This window comes from Anthonomus grandis, chromosome 4 (genome assembly GCF_022605725.1).
Source record: "Anthonomus grandis grandis chromosome 4, icAntGran1.3, whole genome shotgun sequence".
NCBI classification, from domain to species: domain Eukaryota; kingdom Metazoa; phylum Arthropoda; class Insecta; order Coleoptera; family Curculionidae; genus Anthonomus; species Anthonomus grandis.
The window spans coordinates 4,116,510-4,135,909 of record NC_065549.1 but is presented as its reverse complement, the minus strand read 5'-3'; the positions used below and the strand labels follow the sequence as shown (position 1 = coordinate 4,135,909).

Below are 19,400 nucleotides of genomic sequence, written 5' to 3'. Positions count from 1 at the left end.
TACAAATTATCTTATCACTGCTGATATTAATGGCTTATTGTCCTAAATTTAATTATTTAACTGTTATTGAAAAATAGTAAAAAATTAAAAATCTCAGTGTTGACTTTTAGGGCCGATCGACCTAGAACCATTAAGAAATTATTTTTGTTTTTTTCCTTTATTAAAAAAAATCAATTATCCTGACCTGAAAATAATAGAGAACTCAACAGTGATTTTTTACCAACAAATAATTATTTTTGTCACTTATATCAGCTTGTAGAAAAATAAATAATTTATCACAAAAGTGATTTTTTATTAAATATGTTTCTACTTGGAAATCTCAGCAGTTATTTTTAATTTTTTCCTGACATATATGATTTCTTTGGTTTTTTTTTTGTAAATTAAATATTCAGTACAGTACTAAAAATCAGTTTGTAATTTAGTTTTCTTTATCTCAGCAGTGGTTTTAAGGGTTTATTGACCTAGAATGAATGAACATTTATTTTTTTTAATTTATTAATTTAGCGCTTATAATAAAATCTATTTTAAATTTGAAAATAGAAATATTTATCTTAGCGGTAACTTCATTGAACTAATTTAATTTTTATTTAATAAAAATAGTAAAAAATAAAAAATCACAGCAGTGATTTTTAAATTTTTTTTCTAAACAATTAAGAATTTCTTGAAATTTTCTTAAAATAAATAATGAGTACCGAATAAATAAAACTGTTTTTGCTTAAGAAAATATTTATCTCAGCAGTAATTCTAATGGTTTATTATTTTTTTATTGTCCTAATTTATCTTTTTGCACTACAAAAAAAATAAATAACAAAAAAAACTCTTGTGAAAAGCATAATTGATTTTAAAGGTTGACTTAAATCGATGTTTGAAAAATGATGAAAGTCGATGCTAAATGAATTATCTCAGCATTGATTTTAAGAATTGTTTGACTTGAAATCAATATAGAAAACTCACTAGTTATTTTTGACAAGTTCAGTAATTTAGCGCTCATATTTGAAACGAGAATATTTATTTTAGCAGTGATTTTAGGAGTTTGTTAGCATCAAGCTTTATTTGTGTTTGTCTGTCATATCAACATAAATAAATAATTTTTCTCTCTCTTTAAAATTAAATAAAATCCGTTTTTACTTGAAAAAAAAAATTATATTAGCAGTGACTTTAAGACTTTACTGAATGTAATTTTTTTTATTATTTAAAAAAATTGTAAAAAATAAAAAATCTCAGCAGGGATGTTTAACCTTTTTCTGGAATATTAAGAATTTCTTGAAATTTCTTCTTGAAGAAAATAAATAATTTATCTGAGCAGAGATAAGGAATATTTTAAAGTGGAACAAGCAGAGAATTATTTTTGCTTTTTATTTATTAAATAATTTATCTCAATAGTGATTTTTTACAAGTTCGTGAGTATAAAGCTAATAAACAAAATCAGTTTTTAATTGAAATAGAAAATATTTATCGCAGCAATAATTTTAAACTACAACAGTACGTTTGTCTCTTTTATCCTTGGAAACATAACTTGTTTATCTCAACAGTGACTTTAAGACTTTTTTGACCTAATTCAATTTTTCATTCTTTTATTTAAAAAAAAAATATTAAAAGACAATAAATCTTGGCAGTGATTTTAAGAGTCGATTGACCTAAAATCATTAAAAAATAGTTTTTATCTCTTTTTTTCTTGGACAATATAAATTATTTATCTCGGTACTGATTTTTTAATTTTCGTGTCATATTAAGCATTTCTTGAAATTTTGTTCACATAGACAGTATATAAATATATAATTAATTATAATAATTAATAAATATATAATACACTAATACATAAATCCGTTTTTACCCATTAAAATATTTATCTCAGAACTGATTTTATGGATTCATTGACCTAATGGTTTTTTTGATGAAATATTTAACCCGGAACCAGAAGAGGATAATTTTTGTTGCAATAAAAATAAAGAATCACTGAATCCCTAAAATCACTGGCGAGATAAAAAAGAATTATTGTAAAAACTGATTTTTTTAACAGTAAAAAATCACTAGTGAGGAAAGTTATTGATTTAAGGAGTTTGATGACCTGAAACCAGAAGTAATTATCTTTGCCTCTCATATCAGCTTGAATAAATAATTTATCTCAATAGTGATCCTTTACAGTTCTTTAAATTATATAAAAAAACCGGTTTATACTTGGAATAAGAAATTTATTTTATTTTTATATTTTATCTCAGCAGTAATTTCTAACTCTTTTCTGGAATATTCAGTATTTCTTTTTTTAAAATATAAAATTAGTAAAATCCCAATAAATAAATCTGTTTTTATTTAACAAAATATTTATCCCAGCAGTGATTTTAAGGGTTTAGTGTAATTTAATACAATAAATATTTTTTTTTCTATTAACAAAAAAACAGTAAAAAACTGAGACCTCAGTAGCTCTCATTTTTAAGGCCGATTTAAATTTGTATCTCTTTTCTTTCTTGAAAAACAAATATTTATCTCAGCAGTGATTTTTTGTTTTTTTATGAAGTATTTAGAATTTTGTATGATTAAAAAAATCAATTTTTATATTATAAATTATATTATCACTGCTGATATTAAAGGCTTATTGTCCTAAATTTAGTTATTTTACTGTTATTGAAAAATAGTAAAAAATAAAAAATCTCAGTGTTGACTTTTAGGGCCGATCGATCTAGAACCATTAAGAAATTATTTTTGTTTCTTTCCTTTATTAAAAAAAATCAATTATCCTGACCTGAAAATAATAGAGAACTTAACAGTGATTTTTTATTAACAAAGAATTATGTTTGTCACTTATATCAACTTGTAGAAAAATAAATAATTTATCACAAGAGTGATTTTTTATTAAAGATGTTTGGCTTGGAAATCTCAGCAGTTATTTTTTATTTATATTTGACATTTATGATTTCTTTGGTTTTTTTTTTGTAAATTAAATATCCAGTATACTACTAAAATAATCAGTTTGTAATTTAATTTTCTTTATCTTAGCAGTGATTTGAACGATTCATTAACCTTATTTAAATTTTTATTCTGTTAGAGTAATAAGTAATTATTTCTTTCAAAGGGTATTTTTTACTAATACAAAAAAAGAGTACTTCGAAAAAAGATTATTTATTTCAGCAGTAATTTTTTAGTTTTTTCTTGAAATATTTAGGATTTTTGTTGGTAAATATACACAGAGTATACTAATAAAAAAAAATTGGCTTTTACTTTAATTTTTTTATCTTAGCGGTGATTTTAGAACCGGGAAATCTAGTGCCATTAAAAAATTATTTTTGTTTTTTTATTTTATGAACGTTTTGACCTGGAACTAGAAAATTAATTTGCCTCCTTTATAAGCTTATAGAAAAATAAATAATTTATCTCAATAGTGATTTTTTACGGGTTCATTAACTTAGAGATAATAAAAAAATCTCAGCAGTGAACTTAAGAATAGAATGATCTAGATTCATTAAAAAAATGCCTATGTCTCTTTTGCTCTTAAAAAAAACAACCTACTTGTCTCACCAGTGATTGTAAGGATCGTTAGTAAATTAAATATTAATCTCATCGGTGATTTTTATTTTTTTCCTTAGAATATTATCTTAAAATAAACACCGAATATAATATTTATTCTTATTAAATATTAAATAATTTATTATTTAGTTATTTTGGATTCCACAGTACTTTCAACAAAAACATCTTAAGAACATTCCTGGAAGCAATTATCACTTAGTATATGGTTTTTGAATATAATAGAGTCCTTTTCTCATACTTTTCAAAACTGAGGCTATTTTTTCAAAAGATTCACTTAACCCTATAAAAAAATGCTATTTTAATATTACATTTTCGACCTTTTAATAATTTCATAAAGTAAGGAAAACGTGATATCCAATTTAAATTTCCACCTGAAAATGCAACTTCCTTCCGTGAAATAAAGAGCTCAACCAGGCGTTTTCCGGAGGGCTTTTACCCTTAACAATGTTAGACGAACTGTCTGTCGGGTTAAGCATTAATTTCCGAGAAGAATTCGTTTTCTTTCTTAGACATAATATGACCCAAAAATCATAAAATATTCAGGAGTGATCATCAATTATTCATTATAAGGGCAAATAAGGGACATTTTACAAAGTAACAATAATAATGGATTATTATACGTTTTCCCTATAGGAAAATGTCAGCCAGCCAGTCCAGGGACAACAAAATAGTCCCCAAAGGGGCGAAATTAGCCATCGATCAAATAAACCCCAGTTACACGGTGCGGGTCGTGTGTTGTGTCTTTTTCGTTTTCCTTACGGAGATTTTTTTGGCCCATTATGTATATAGGTAAGTACCAAAGAGAACATATCATTAGTTAAAATTCACCCCAATAATAAAAAAGAAAGAATCTCAGTGTACCCCCAACAGCTTTAAATACCCATTTATCAAACTCACGGTTGCGGTTTAAATGAGAAGAAAGAAAAAGCGAAGCAGCACTTTTTATTTCTGGAAAATACACTTGACACCCTTGCAGGGGGGTTAATTAACCCCCATTTATTAAATCTCGTAAGTGCCGCACGTCGTTTCCGGCCCTAGAGACTTAAGAATGAACAATTTGAAAGGAGTCAAATTTAAATAATTGCACCCACTGTTGCAAATTGTTCAATTTAAATGCAATTTTTCATATAATTACATAAACCATTTCTTTATGTACTCGTTAAAGCCTTTTGCGTTGTATACATATAATACAAAATAAATCAGATTTGTAGCGGGTATTGTCAAGTTACCTAACGTATAAGCGAAGAATCTTTTATTTATTCCATCCAAGATTTATGTTACAGCATGGATAAAGTGCATTGTATCCTTAAAGATTATGCATTCTGATTTATTGTATATGTATGTGCAATTTTATATACAGGGTGCCAAGTTGAATAATTTCTACTCTTAATATCTTTCTTGCAGTTGAACTAATAAGAGAGATACAATTAATTTTGTCTGCTCTTGATATTTTGGTTTTTAGGATAGTGTTTATTTATTTATTTATAAACGTTCTTTAATATAGCTGCTCAATTACAAGAAGGCATAATATGTTAAAAAAGAAGGACAACTATGTTAGTAAACAAGTCCAAAAAACTTGTACAGGGTGTCTTATTTTGGGTACTCTTGCGGGGTATCTCCGTTATTTTTAACGTTAGCGTGATGCGGTTTTCGCGACGGTGTGCTACTTTTTCGTGAAAATAACGATGCCGTTAACAAAAATTCCAAATCCCTCTTAGTTTTTAAGATATAGGCCATTTTTAAAAATTCGACATTTTGGGACCCCCCTTGTATTTCGGTTATTCTTTAACTTATCGAATACGTAAAAAAACAGTTTTATAGATTTTTTCCGTAAAATGCAGTGGCGTAGGGTATTTTTTTTTTAATATTTACTATTTTTGAGCTATAAGCCAAACTTATGTTTTTTTTAATGAAACATCCTGTATATATATGCACAAATAAATTTGTCTTCAATGGTATGCACTTTTTTTTTAAGAAACATACAAATAAATGACATTTTTCTAAAATCGACCAGGCGTTTCGAATATATTAACAAAAAACCATCTTCAATAGAAATTATAAAACACCCTGTAACATGAAAACTATTCACTTTTCAAGATTCCTGTATATGAAGTTTTTGTCATATTTTTAGACAAAGATGCAGTTGGTAAAATATTGCGATGTAATTTCGGAACACCCTGTATAAATAATAGGTGAGTTTTAATTTTAAATCATCCGAGAGAAAAATCATTTAGTCTCTTGGTGCCCTGAGGAATCTTATATATTTGACGAAACGTCGATCAATTTAAATAAATATTGACTTAAATTTATTATAGCCAAAAATAACCAAATTTACAGCTTATTTTCAACAGGCTAATAATCTCGGAAATCCGCGAGAACTACCTGAGCAAACCGGATTTCCGTCATAACTTCCAAACGGAAATGCGTACCGAGATGTTCCGTGAGGAAGTTCTCAGGATCATCACGTATTTAGAGGTGAACAGGGGGCCTAAGTTGGAAATTACTCCACCACCGACCTTAGCAGAAAGAAGTAAACGCAGTGTAGGAAGACACAGCGATTATAATTTTCTTAGAGGGTCGAAAAATGAGGATCCTCACCATACCAAAGTCCCATTGATGGATGAGAACGACGAGGAGGCAAGAAGGAGGAAAACGAGCGTGGACGATCAAGGGATTTGGGTTACCAGTTCCAGCAGGATACAAGTAAGTTATATCAAAATAAAATAAATACTCATTACCTCCACTTAAAACAATAAAAATATCTATAGAACCTCTGTAGATATAATACTTCAATATAACATTTATGGCATCGGCTTTATAGAAACTAAATACGCTTCCACGGAACGTTATGAAACAATGAAACTTCTTCTTCGGTAATATTGTCGTTAAAGTTACGCCTGTTGGGCATAAATGGGGAGGATGTTTTAACATCCCCATAGAAATTCAACGTTATTGTATTAATTAATACATTTTACTTGCAATATATATGTATAGTGCCTGTTAAAGTAACGGCATGTAGCGAAGCATAATTTCATTACGATCAGATGGGTTTTCACTTCTAAAAATGTAAATTATCAAGAAATTCGAGGAACTTAATATACAAAAAACAGTTTTTATATGCATAACTTTAATGGATCTAAGTGACGTTTGTCTTGGATTAATGTTATTTCTTTGTGGCCTCTTTAATCACAGAAATTTTCTAGGGATATGTACATCTTTTAGTTCTCAAAATATGCCAGGAACATTATAATTAATTAATTTTAATAAATTTAGTCTACAGAGTACCCCAGTTGGATTTAAGTAACGTTCTTTGCAGTTATTGTTTATTTTATTCACAATATTAAATATAGCAGAAATATTCCACGGATGTATTCTTAGAATAATAAAATAAAAAAATAAATTTATTAATAAACCCGTATAGAGTGCGCCAGTATCATTTTTAATGCATAACTTAAGTGGATTTGAATAACCTTTGTTTTACTTATAAATTGCCTTTGCATTTATACATATTTTTTTTAAATACGAATATATAGCAGATATATTCCAGAGATATACCTTTAATAGATTAGAAAATTTTAGGAATATTGTGAATAATAGATGTCTAGAAACTCGTATAAGTTGCTTCAGTAAAATTCTTAAATGCATAACTTAAGTGGATTTGAATTACGTTTGTTTTATTTATAAATTGTCTTTCCGTTTAAAATTTTATTTTTAATAATATAAATACATAGCATGCATATTGTAGGGATATACTCTTAATATGTAAATCAAAAAATTTCAAGAATATTTTCAATATTAAATATTTAGAAATTCGTATAGGGTACCTCAGTAAATACTTAAATGCATAACTTAAATGAATGTAAATAACGTGTATTTTATTTTTAAATTGTCTTTACATCTACTTATGTTTTTTTTTTAATATAAATACATAGCAGAGATCTTCCAGGAATGTAGCCTTAATAGATCAGAAAATTTTAGGAATATTATGAATAATAGATATCTAGAAACTCGTATAAGTTGCTTGAGTAAAATTCTTAAATGCATAACCTGAAATGTATTTGAATTATGTTTGTTTTATTTATAAATTGTCTTTCCGTTTAAAATTTTATTTTTTATAATATAAATACATAGCAGGCATATTGTAGGGATATACTCTTAATATGTAAATCAAAAAATTTCAAGAATATTTTCAACATTAAATATTTAGAAATTCGTATAGGGTACCTCAGTAAATACTTAAATGCATAACTTAAATGAATGTAAATAACGTTTATTTTATTTTTAAATTGTCTTTACATCTACTTATGTTTTTTTTTTTAATATAAATACATAGCAGAGATCTTCCAGGAATGTACCCTTAATAGATCAGAAAATTTTAGGAATATTATGAATAATAGATATCTAGAAACTCGTATAAGTTGCTTGAGTAAAATTCTTAAATGCATAACTTAAATGGATTTAAATTACGTTTGTTTAATTTTTAAATTGTCTTTGCGTTTAATATTTCATTTTTTATAATATAAATACATAGCAGGCATATACCCTTAATATGTAAATCAAAAAATTTCAGAAATATTGTGAATAATAAATGTCTAGAAACTCGTATAAGTTGCTTCAGTGAAATTCTTTAATGCATAACTTAAATGGATTTGAATAACGCTTGTTTTATTTTTAAATTGTCTTTGCATTTATTATTTGTTTTTTTTTAATAATATAAATACATACCCGGGATATTCCAAAGATATGTCCTCAGTATATTAGAAAATTTCTGGCATATTGTGGAATAAGGACGAAGTCATATAGACTGCTTCAGTTTAATTTATTAATGTACAATTTAAATTAATTTGAATTAAGTTTGTGCATTTAATATTTGATAATTATTAATATAAATATATACCAGGGATACTCTAGAGATATTTACTTAGTATATTGAAAAATTTCAGGTATATTGTGCAAAATGAATGAACTCGTATAAACTCCTTCAGTTTAATTTACAAATGTATAATTTAAATGAATTTGAATTACATTTGTTTTATGTTTAAGTTGTCTTTACATTTATATATTTTTATTTCATATATCTACATAGCAAAGATATTCAAGGAATATAATTATATAAAATAAATACATACCAGGGTATTCCAAAGATATGTCCTTAGTATATTAGAAAACTTCAGGCAGATTGAAAATAATGGATAAACTCGTTTAAACTAAGTCAGTATAATTTATAAATGTATTATTTAAATGAATTTGAATAACGTTTGTTTTATTGTTAAATTGTCTTTGTATTTATTTTTTGTTTTCTTATAATATAATATATACTACAAATATTTCAGGGGTATTAGGATATCAGAACATTTTATATGAAATATTGTGAATATTGAATGTTTAGGTACTCGTATAGAGTACCTGAGTATAATTTTTTAATGTATAATTTAAAAGTGTGTTTTCTTTGTAAGTTGTATGCATTTTTTGGTTGTTGTTTTCTCATAATATAAAGACATTAGAGAAATATTCCAGGGATATACCTTTAGTATATCAAAACCTTTGTAATCTAAATCCTAATATAGTTTTCAATGCATAACTTAAATGTATTTGAATAACGTCTGTTTTGTTTTTAAATTGTTTTTGCATTTATTATTTCCTTTTTTTAAAATAGTCGGGATATTTTAACGATATATACTCTTGGGATATCAGAATATTTTTTTTAAATATGAGTGGAATATTAGAAGTCTAGGAACTGGTATAGATTACATCAGTATAATTTTTTATTGCATAACTTAAATGGACTTAAATCACGTTCGTTTTCTTTTAAAGACTGTATTTTTTGGTTGCTGGACTTTTATAACCTACAGTAATATTACAGAGATATACCTTTAATACATCAGAACGTTTCTGGAATATTGTGAAAAATAAATGTCTACAATTTCGTATAGCGTCCTTTTCAATTCATAATTTAAATGGATATGTGTAACATCTATTTTATTTTTAAATTTTGTTTAGAACATTTTAGGAATATAGTAAATATTTAATCCCTTAGAATTAATATTGAGTTCTTTTGTATATTTTTTTGGTGCATAACTTAAATGGACTTGAATCATGTTTGTTTTCTTTTTAAGTTGTCTGCGTTATAATATAAAATTATTTGAGAATAAATTCAGGTATTTACCTTAGGATATGAGAACGTTTTTGGACTATTGTGAATAATGAATGTCTAGAGTGTTCCAGTACAATTTTCAATGCATACCTTGAATAGATTTAAATAACGTTTATTTCGTTTTTAAATTGTCGTCGCATTTATTCATATTTTTTAATATAAATACATAGCAGGGATATTCTAGGGTTTATATACCCTGGAATTATTAAATAATTTGGAAATATTCTGAATATTGAGTATCTAGGACCCTATAGAGTACCCTAATATTATTTTTTTAATGCATAACCTAATTGGACTTGAATCACGTTTGTTTTCTTCTTAAGTTGCCTATATTTTTTGCTTGTTTTTTATAATATTAAAACATTTGATGAATATTGTAGGGACTTACCTTATGAATATCTGAAAATTTCTGGAATTTTATGAATAATGAATGTCTAGAAACGCCTACAGAACGTCCCAGTATAATTTTCAATGCATAACTTAAATGTATTTGAATAACGTCTGTTCTGTTTTTATATTATCTTCGCATCAATTTTTTTTAATAATATTATTACCTATCAGGGATATACCCTAAGGGCAGAGGATAATAAAGGAATAATTTGAATGTCAAGGAACTAATATAGGGTCTACCAATAAGAATGTTATAAGTTTAAATTGCTAAAAAATAAAAACGAATTGGTTAATTTCTATGATTGATGTTTCATGTTGTAGTTTATTATGTAACATTATGTTTTAAACAAAATATCATTAAGATGTCCACCTCGGCTACGGCGGCAGACGTTTAGACGATGAACCCAATTTTCAATCACTTTTTCTAACAAGTTGGGCTGAATTTCGCGAATAACCCTAGTTATATTAACTTACAACTCATTGATGGTTTGAGGATTGTGTGACACCAGAAGCGGCAATTTTGCGTATTAACAACGCCACTAAGACAAAAATGGGCTTCATCTGAAAAGATGATTTGTTTCCCAAAATTTTGGCATTTTGTTCCAACTGCCTGTCCTAAAAGAGTTTTATGAGAAAAAAAATTCATTTTTTTGCCTTATCTTCTTCTTTCATTAAAGATATTAAAAAACCGTGAAGAGGAATTTCCATTCTTCTTCACAAAGGTTTCCATTTTTCCCTTTACGTGCTTTTAGCATAAATTGCAGGTCATTTCTTAACATTTCCCGGCATTGAATGTGGAAAAAATATGCGAAGCTTTTCGGGATCTTTTCACTTATGCACCCTTGAGGAAAAACGGATTTATTACCACGACTTGAAGCGTAATTTCACGTTTAATCCAGCCAGTTTTTTTTTTACTTAAAACGATTGCAAATCACAAAATATAAAAGTTCAGATGGGATTTTAATCATAAAAATTGGATCGTTCCTATTACGCTTTCGCAAATATGAGTACATCGAAGCAATTAAAAAAGAGTTTTATTGACTTTTAAAGCATTTTTTGCTCTCTCATGTTAGAGACAATTTTATGTTCTATTAGCAATTCACCCTGATTTAGCTAATGCACCCTCAGACTAAAGAAAGGGCTTTTATAAGGGGTTGTATTTCCTTATAACGTCCGGGAAATATTGGAAATTCCGAGTTTCTTGGGAATTCATGATCCCGTTTCGGCACTTTTCTTCATTTATTCCGGGTTTCGCGATAAAAGCGTATTTTTAGATTAAAGGTGACGATAGACGGATTATTTTAATAGCCGACGTGATGGAATAAATTTTAAAAATTAATTTATATCGGTTAAAAGTAAACATATTAGGGTTAAAAATGGGGGCAAAACTGACTGCTTGGTGCATTTGGAAAATATCCGAGATATTTTAATTTATTCGGTTCAGGTTGTTCCAGAAAAAAATACCTGGAAATAACAATTTTTTTTCCATTTTATAACTTTAAGTAACAAATTTAAAAAAAAGGTACGTTCCATAATGGGCTTCCAGAATTTTGAAAAAATCTAAAATATTCGAATTTTTCTCAAGTTATTGCATCAAAACACAAGAAAATTAGTTTTTTCAATTTTTTTCTATAATTTGGACTTAATTTAAATACAAAAAATATATATTTTTTTTTAAATTGATTATTTTGTTCCAATAACCTGTAGGTACGTAACTTATATTATAGACCAGGATAATTTAAAAAAGTTTCAATTTTGTCTTAAGCTATTGCACCAAGAATCCGGGAAATTTATTATTTTTTCCTTTTATAATTTTTGTATTTTATCAATAACTTATAAACATAATTTAATTTATAAACTAGTTGAAATCTGCAATTTTGGAAAAACTTGGAATTTTCCAATTTTATCTTTTCTTTTTTTTTCTTCTAACTTGTACGTTATTTGCCTTATTGTCCAGGGAAATTTAAAAAAAAAAACGTTTCTTGGTCTCTTTCCAGAATTTTGTAAAAAATATTTCTTTTATTATTGAAACAAAAGTCCTGGAAATTTTAATTTTTTTTCAATAACTTATACGTAATTTACATTAGTGACACAGATCATTAAAAAAAAATACAATTTTTAAAAATTGTGTTTTAAAAAAAAAAATTCTCAAGCAGTAGCTTGAAATTTTAATTTTTTTTTTAATTTTATAAATTTTTTATTTTTCAATAACCCATGTACAGGATGGCCATTTTATTAGGGGCCTATACCTTTTAATCATTTAAGTTTCATCAATACAGGGTGTTCAAAAAGTGCTGCACCGACTTTAGCACCAGAATTTGAAATGGAACACCCCATATTTTTAGGTTACTTGGGAGAAATAAAGGTAACTTTCATAAGAACTACCTATCCGAATTTTGTGTAGTTTATATAGAAATTAAGGTTTAATATGTTTTTTAGCAAATTTATGTCTTCGGCATACAGTGTTTTGTAATGCTGGTAATTAAAACTTTTTAATAAAATTCCTAACACGACTTAAGAAGACTATCTCCTATTGATCGACGGTGATTGGGTATTTTAAATTTATACAGGGTGTCTCAGGTAATAGATTTGAAATAGATTTCTTCAATTTAAAAAAAGAAATTATTGACGAATCATCAGAAACTGAAAAAATCTGCGTTCCAACTTTTTCGCCAGGTACCAAAGTACTACAAAAAAAAATTCAATAATTTGTAAGAAATTTACAATGTTGACCACCAATTTAAATTTTATTTATTTAATTTATTAATTTTCTTTAATTATTTAAACAAAAAGGCGTTTCGATGCAAATTTTTAGTATTTCAGGTAAATTTAATATATTCCAATTTTTATCAAGTTATTGAACCAAAAAAAACTGTTTTTTTTTTTCATTTATTTCAAATTTACCAAAATACCTTATAGCAAAACAACTAATTACGAAAATGCAGAAATTAAGAAAAAAAAAACGTTTTCCAACAGGCGCCCAAAGAAACCTGGAATTTTATTTTAAATTAATTTGTTATTTCTAAGAGTTGAACAACAATGGACTGTAGGCTATAATAACTTCACAACATAATTAAAAAAAAACGAAATTATTAATTTGCAACTACAAATAATCTACTGCCGTTAATGTAAACATTACATGAAAATGTAAAGCTAGTTGGTAAACACACATTTTACATTTCTTCTATGAATTTACATGTGTTTAGTTATTATATATTTTATATTTTTTATTAACACAGATATTTTGCAAATCCCTTATAAGTTTGCTTTTATTTATACTATTATATTTCTTATTGCGTTTTTTTAATGAAATTTAAATTCTTTCATTCTAATAACAATAACATTATTATAGTTAATTTAAATTGTTAAATATTCTCGTAATTTTTACATAATTACGTTTTCCGTAAAATGTTGTTAAAAATAGCCAGTCAATTTACAATTTTAGATTTTCAGAATATGTCATAATTTCACTATGAGTTTTTGACCGGGAATGAATTATTATGCCTGAAAATAGGGAAAAAATTAATAGTTTTGCTTACTATATACAGTAGATGATAACTAAGTGATTCTGATTCTCCATTATTTTGAAGTCTTAAACTGGTAACTAATTTGATTTTAGTTTTTAGAAACTCTATTAGATATTCACTTCGCAACTCCTTCTAGATCTTCTTCATCTCTTTTTTTTCAACCAAAAAATCCACTTTTCCATACAATTTTATTCATCCATGCACAATAACATTCATTTGAATTTAAAACAAACATTTCCCTGTGGCAAAGTTTAAGTTTCAAAACTCCCTCTCTTATGTTACTGTAATAAGCAACTCTATAGAGGAAAAAAACAGGACTCGTTAAGGATTTCAATGGGGTGATTTTCCCTTAAGGGTCCTTCGAGTGGACTCCAGGATATCGCAAAGTTTCCACACGTTTTCTAGGAAATCAGTAGTGAGTTTCTTATTCAAGGAAGGTTTGTTGTTATTTTGTTGTCGCAATGCATACTCGAGAAAGTTTTAAATGCCTCTACCCGTACAATAAAATTACGTATAGTAAAAGAGAAAGATCATGAAAATCCCCCGAGATCTCTCGTCGTTTTTAATAAAAATGATAAAAAGCTCGCCGATCAATTTTCTTTTAATATCGGCACAATCGGGCGCACTTTTTCGCAAAAAGTATAAAACAATCGCCGGCGGAGTAGGCTATTATCATCGTCTAGAAAATCCCGCTCAATAGACAAAATCATGTTCGTATCTTATAATTGAAAAGGAACAGAGCCCACATCTATATACGGGTATTTTATTGAACCTATGCACTGGGACATACGAGTGAGATCCTTATAATAATACTTTTTATCCAGATAAATGGGGACAAAAGAGTTGCTTGAATATTTCAGAACTGGAAAAATGGTATAGTTTTATTTTCAAATTTTCCTTGAAAACCACTGAGATAACCTATACTTAAAAATAATTCCTTAAAACAAAGAAAAAGGTTCTCTGGTATATTTTATTTTAATTTCATGAAGTGGGTAATTGACATAAGTCACTTTCCTCAAAAGAATTTCGTACATTTCCTTATTTAATTAGATTAATTTCTTGACTATAAATAGCATTAATTCAAAAGCGCCTCTTATAATTCAACAATATGAAGTCTTCAACAGAATCTTTAAAACAATAGACCAGGTCCTTGCTCTAAAAAACTGGCATAAAGGCATTTTGTCTGATTACTTCTAACTCCGATCCACTTAATTTACTAGTGTAGTTTCCAAATTTTGATTTTTATTGTAAAAATATTGTAGCAATGGAAAATCAACTGAGAACTTGAGGTATGGATAAAAATATTATTAAAACATTCAGAGGTAAGTAAAACAATCCAGGTCAATGATATAGGGCAGCGGAGGCATCCTGTGTGCTTTGTTATTGCAGAATTGCGTACGTGTAGTCAGTCTAATTTTTAAGTTTTTGTGACCTAAATCATTTTTGTTGTACAATTTGAGTACAAATTGAATATAATTAATACTCAACAAGTAAAAAAAAATAACTTGGACATTTACTGTTTTTAAAAAATTAACTGTTACATAGATAAGAATAGATAATGAAATAGAAATAGAAATATTATGAAGTTGACATAAAACAACAGACTGTTGAAAGAATTAATTCCCAAGTTAGTATTTTTAAATGCAATTAAAAAACTGGATCTCAGAAGTGGGATTGTTAAATTTAGGCATTCGGAAATAATAAATAATATAATAATACTGATTTTCAATTGTCTAAGACTTTGGAACCATTCAAAGATTGGATGGAGGACTAAACGGTACACACCTAGCGATCTTTGTCTTAAAATAAGTGAATTTTAATCTAGCGTGCCATGACTGTGTAACAACAAGTCTAGTAGGCTTGGAAAAATTATTGCACAGTAATTTATTACTTTTAATTCTAGTTGCAGGCAGTTGAGTTAACCTACAGTTCTTCTTCTTCTTCTTTCTCAATGACGCCAAATGCCTGGAAGAAGTTACTGAATTCTTCTTGGATAGACATTTGGTATATTATATCCCTCACTTCTTCCTCAATGTCATGAAGTGCTTAAAAGAAATTATTGAATTTTCCTTTTACAAACAGTTGAGTCATTAGAGCACAGAATTTTTTTAGGGTTTAACTACTCCATACCCGCTTTCTCTCAATTTTAAACCAAATTTGCAGGTTCTTGATTGTCTAAAACTTTGGAACATATTTGAAGATCGGATAGAGGACTGAACGGCACACACCTAGCCATCTTTATCTTAAAATAAGTGAATTTTATTCTAGCGTGCCATGACTGTGTAACAACAGTGCAGTAGGCTTGAAAAAATTTATTGCACAGTAATTTTTTTTAGTCCTACTTATATTATAAATAATATCTTAATATCTTAATAATAATATTAAATTAATATTTCTCATAGCCTTATATTCCCTTAATTTTAAACCAAGTTTGCAGATTCTTGAATGTCTAAGATTTTGGAGCACATTCGAAGGTCGGATGGAGGACTGAAAGTTAACACACCTAGCCATCTTTGTCTTAAAATAAGTGAATTTTAATCTAGCGTGCCATGACTATGAAACAACAGTCCAGTAGGCTTGGAAAAATTATTGGACAGTAATTTATATCTTTTTATCCTACTAGCAGGCAATTGAGTTAACCCAGAGTTCTTCTTCTTCTTCTTCTGCTTCTTCTTCTTTAATAACGTCAAATGCCTGGAAGAAATTATTGAATTTTTCTTTTACAAACAGTTGAGTGACTAGAGCACAGAATTTTTTTAGGGTTTAACTACTCCTTGCCCACTTTCTCTTAATCTTAAACCACATTTGCAGACTCTTGATTGTCTAAGACTTTGGAACACATTCGAAGGCCGGATGGAGGACTGAACGGTACACACCTAGCCATCTTTGTCTAAAATAAGTGAATTTTAACCTAGCGTGCCATGACTGTGTAACAACAGTCCAGTAGGTTTGGAAAAAATTTATTGGACAGTCAATTATTTCTTTTTATCCTACTTGCAGGCAGTTGAGTTAACCCAGAGTTCTTCTTCTTCTTCTTCTTCTTTTTCAATGACGACAAATGCCTGGAAAAAGTTACTGAATTCTTCTAGGACAGAGAGTTGGTATATTAAATTCCTCACTTCTTCCTCAATGCCATCAGGTGCTTGAAAGAAATTATTGAATTTTCCTTTTACAAAAAGTTAAGTCATTAGAGCACAGAAATTTTTTAGGGTTTAACTACTCCATGCCCACTTTCTCTTAATCTTAAACCACATTTACAGACTCTTGATTGTCTAAAACTTTGGAACACATTCGAAGGTCGGATGGAGGACTGAACGGTGCGCGACCGGCCATGTTTTGCCTTAAAATAAGTGAATTTTAATCTAGCGTGCCATGATTGTGTAACAACAGTCCAGTAGGCTTGAAAAAATTTATTGGACGGTAATTTATTTCTTTTTATCCTACTTGCAGGCAGTTGACTTAACCCAGATTTCTTCTTCTTCTCTAATGACGTCAAATGCCTGGAAGAAGTTACTGAATTCTTTTTAACAGACAGTTGGTATATTAAATCCCTCACTTCTTTCTCAATGTCATTAAGTGCTTGAAAGAAATTATTGAATTTTCCTTTTACAAACAGTTGAGTTTTTAGGGTTTAACTCCTCCATACCCGCTTTCTCTCAATTTTAAACCAGATTTGCAGATTCTTGATTGTCTAAGACTTTGGAACACATTCGAAGGTCGGATGGAGGACTGAACGGTACACACCTAGCCATCTTTGTCTTAAAATAAGTGAATTTTATTCTAGCCTGCCATGACTGTTTAACAATAGTCCAGTAGGTTTGGAAAAAATTTATTGGGCTGTCATTTATTTCTTTTTATCCTACTTGCAGGCAGTTGAGTTAACCCAGAGTTCTTCTTCTTCTTCTTCTTCTCTAATGACGTCAAATGCCTGGAAGAAGTTACTGAATTCTTCTTGAACAGACAGTTGGTATATTAAATCCCTTACTTCTTTCTCAATATCATTAAGTGATTGAAATAAATTATTGAATTTTCCTTTTACAAACAAATGAGTTTTTAGGGTTTAACTCCTCCATACCCGCTTTCTCCCAATTTTAAACAAAATTTGCAGATTCTTAATTGTCTATGACTTTGAAACACATCTGAAGGTCGGACGGAAGACTAAACGGTACACACCTAGCCATCTTTGTCTTAAAATAAGTGAATTTTATTCTAGCCTGCCATGACTGTTTAACAATAGTCCAGTAGGTTTGGAAAAAATTTATTGGGCAGTCAATTATTTCTTTTTATCCTACTTGCAGGCAGTTGAGTTAACCCAGAGTTCTTCTTCTTCTTCTTCTTTTTCAATGACGACAAATGCCTGGAAGAAGTTACTGAATTCTTCTTGAACAGACAGTTGGTATATTAAATCCCTTACTTCTTTCTCAATATCATTAAGTGATTGAAATAAATTATTGAATTTTCCTTTTACAAACAAATGAGTTTTTAGGGTTTAACTCCTCCATACCCGCTTTCTCCCAATTTTAAACAAAATTTGCAGATTCTTAATTGTCTATGACTTTGAAACACATCTGAAGGTCGGACGGAAGACTAAACGGTACACACCTAGCCATCTTTGTCTTAAAATAAGTGAATTTTATTCTAGCCTGCCATGACTGTTTAACAATAGTCCAGTAGGTTTGGAAAAAATTTATTGGGCAGTCAATTATTTCTTTTTATCCTACTTGCAGGCAGTTGAGTTAACCCAGAGTTCTTCTTCTTCTTCTTCTTTTTCAATGACGACAAATGCCTGGAAGAAGTTACTGAATTCTTCTAGGACAGAGAGTTGGTATATTAAATCCCTCACTTCTTCCTCAATGCCATCAGGTGCTTGAAAGAAATTATTGAATTTTCCTTTTACAAAAAGTTGAGTCATTAGAGCACAGAAATTTTTTAGGGTTTAACTCCTCCATACCCGCTTTCTCTCAATTTTAAACGAAATTTGCAGATTGTTGATTGTCTAAAACTTTGGAACACATTCGAAGGTCGGATGGAGGACTGAACGGTACGCGACCGGCCATGTTTTATCTTAAAATAAGTGAATTTTAATCTAGCGTGCCATGATTGTGTAACAACAGTCCAGTAGGCTTGAAAAAATTTATTGGACGGTAATTTATTTCTGTTAATCCTACTTGCAGGCAGTTAAGTTAACCTACAGTTCTTCTTCTTCTTCTTTCTCAATGACGTCAAATGCCTGGAAGAAGTTACTGAATTCTTCTTGAACAGACAGTTGGTATATTAAATCCCTCACTTCTTTCTCAATGCCATTAAGTGCTTGAAAGAAATTATTGAATTTTCCTTTTACAAACAGTTGAGTTTTTAGGGTTTAACTCCTCCATACCCGCTTTCTCTCAATTTTAAACCAGATTTGCAGATTCTTGATTGTCTAAGACTTTGGAACACATTCGAAGGTCGGATGGAGGACTGAACGGTACACACCTAGCCATCTTTGTCTTAAAATAAGTGAATTTTATTCTAGCCTGCCATGACTGTTTAACAATAGTCCAGTAGGTTTGGAAAAAATTTATTGGGCTGTCATTTATTTCTTTTTATCCTACTTGCAGGCAGTTGAGTTAACCCAGAGTTCTTCTTCTTCTTCTTCTTCTCTAATGACGTCAAATGCCTGGAAGAAGTTACTGAATTCTTCTTGAACAGACAGTTGGTATATTAAATCCCTTACTTCTTTCTCAATATCATTAAGTGATTGAAATAAATTATTGAATTTTCCTTTTACAAACAAATGAGTTTTTAGGGTTTAACTCCTCCATACC

The 19,400-nt window shown here is 28.6% G+C and overlaps 1 protein-coding gene across 6 annotated transcripts in view; it reads left to right on the top strand.

The window, feature by feature from the left end:
* Positions 1-19,400, top strand: part of LOC126734833 (uncharacterized) — a 108,339-nt gene that overhangs the window by 10,455 nt on the left and 78,484 nt on the right. For all 6 annotated transcript variants that reach the window (XM_050438598.1, XM_050438592.1, XM_050438594.1 and 3 more), the window contains exons 2-3: positions 4,156-4,311; positions 5,874-6,225. In XM_050438598.1, coding sequence (XP_050294555.1) covers positions 4,160-4,311; positions 5,874-6,225 — 504 coding nt within the window. In that variant the 5' untranslated portion in view covers positions 4,156-4,159. The remainder of the gene's footprint in view (positions 1-4,155; positions 4,312-5,873; positions 6,226-19,400) is intronic.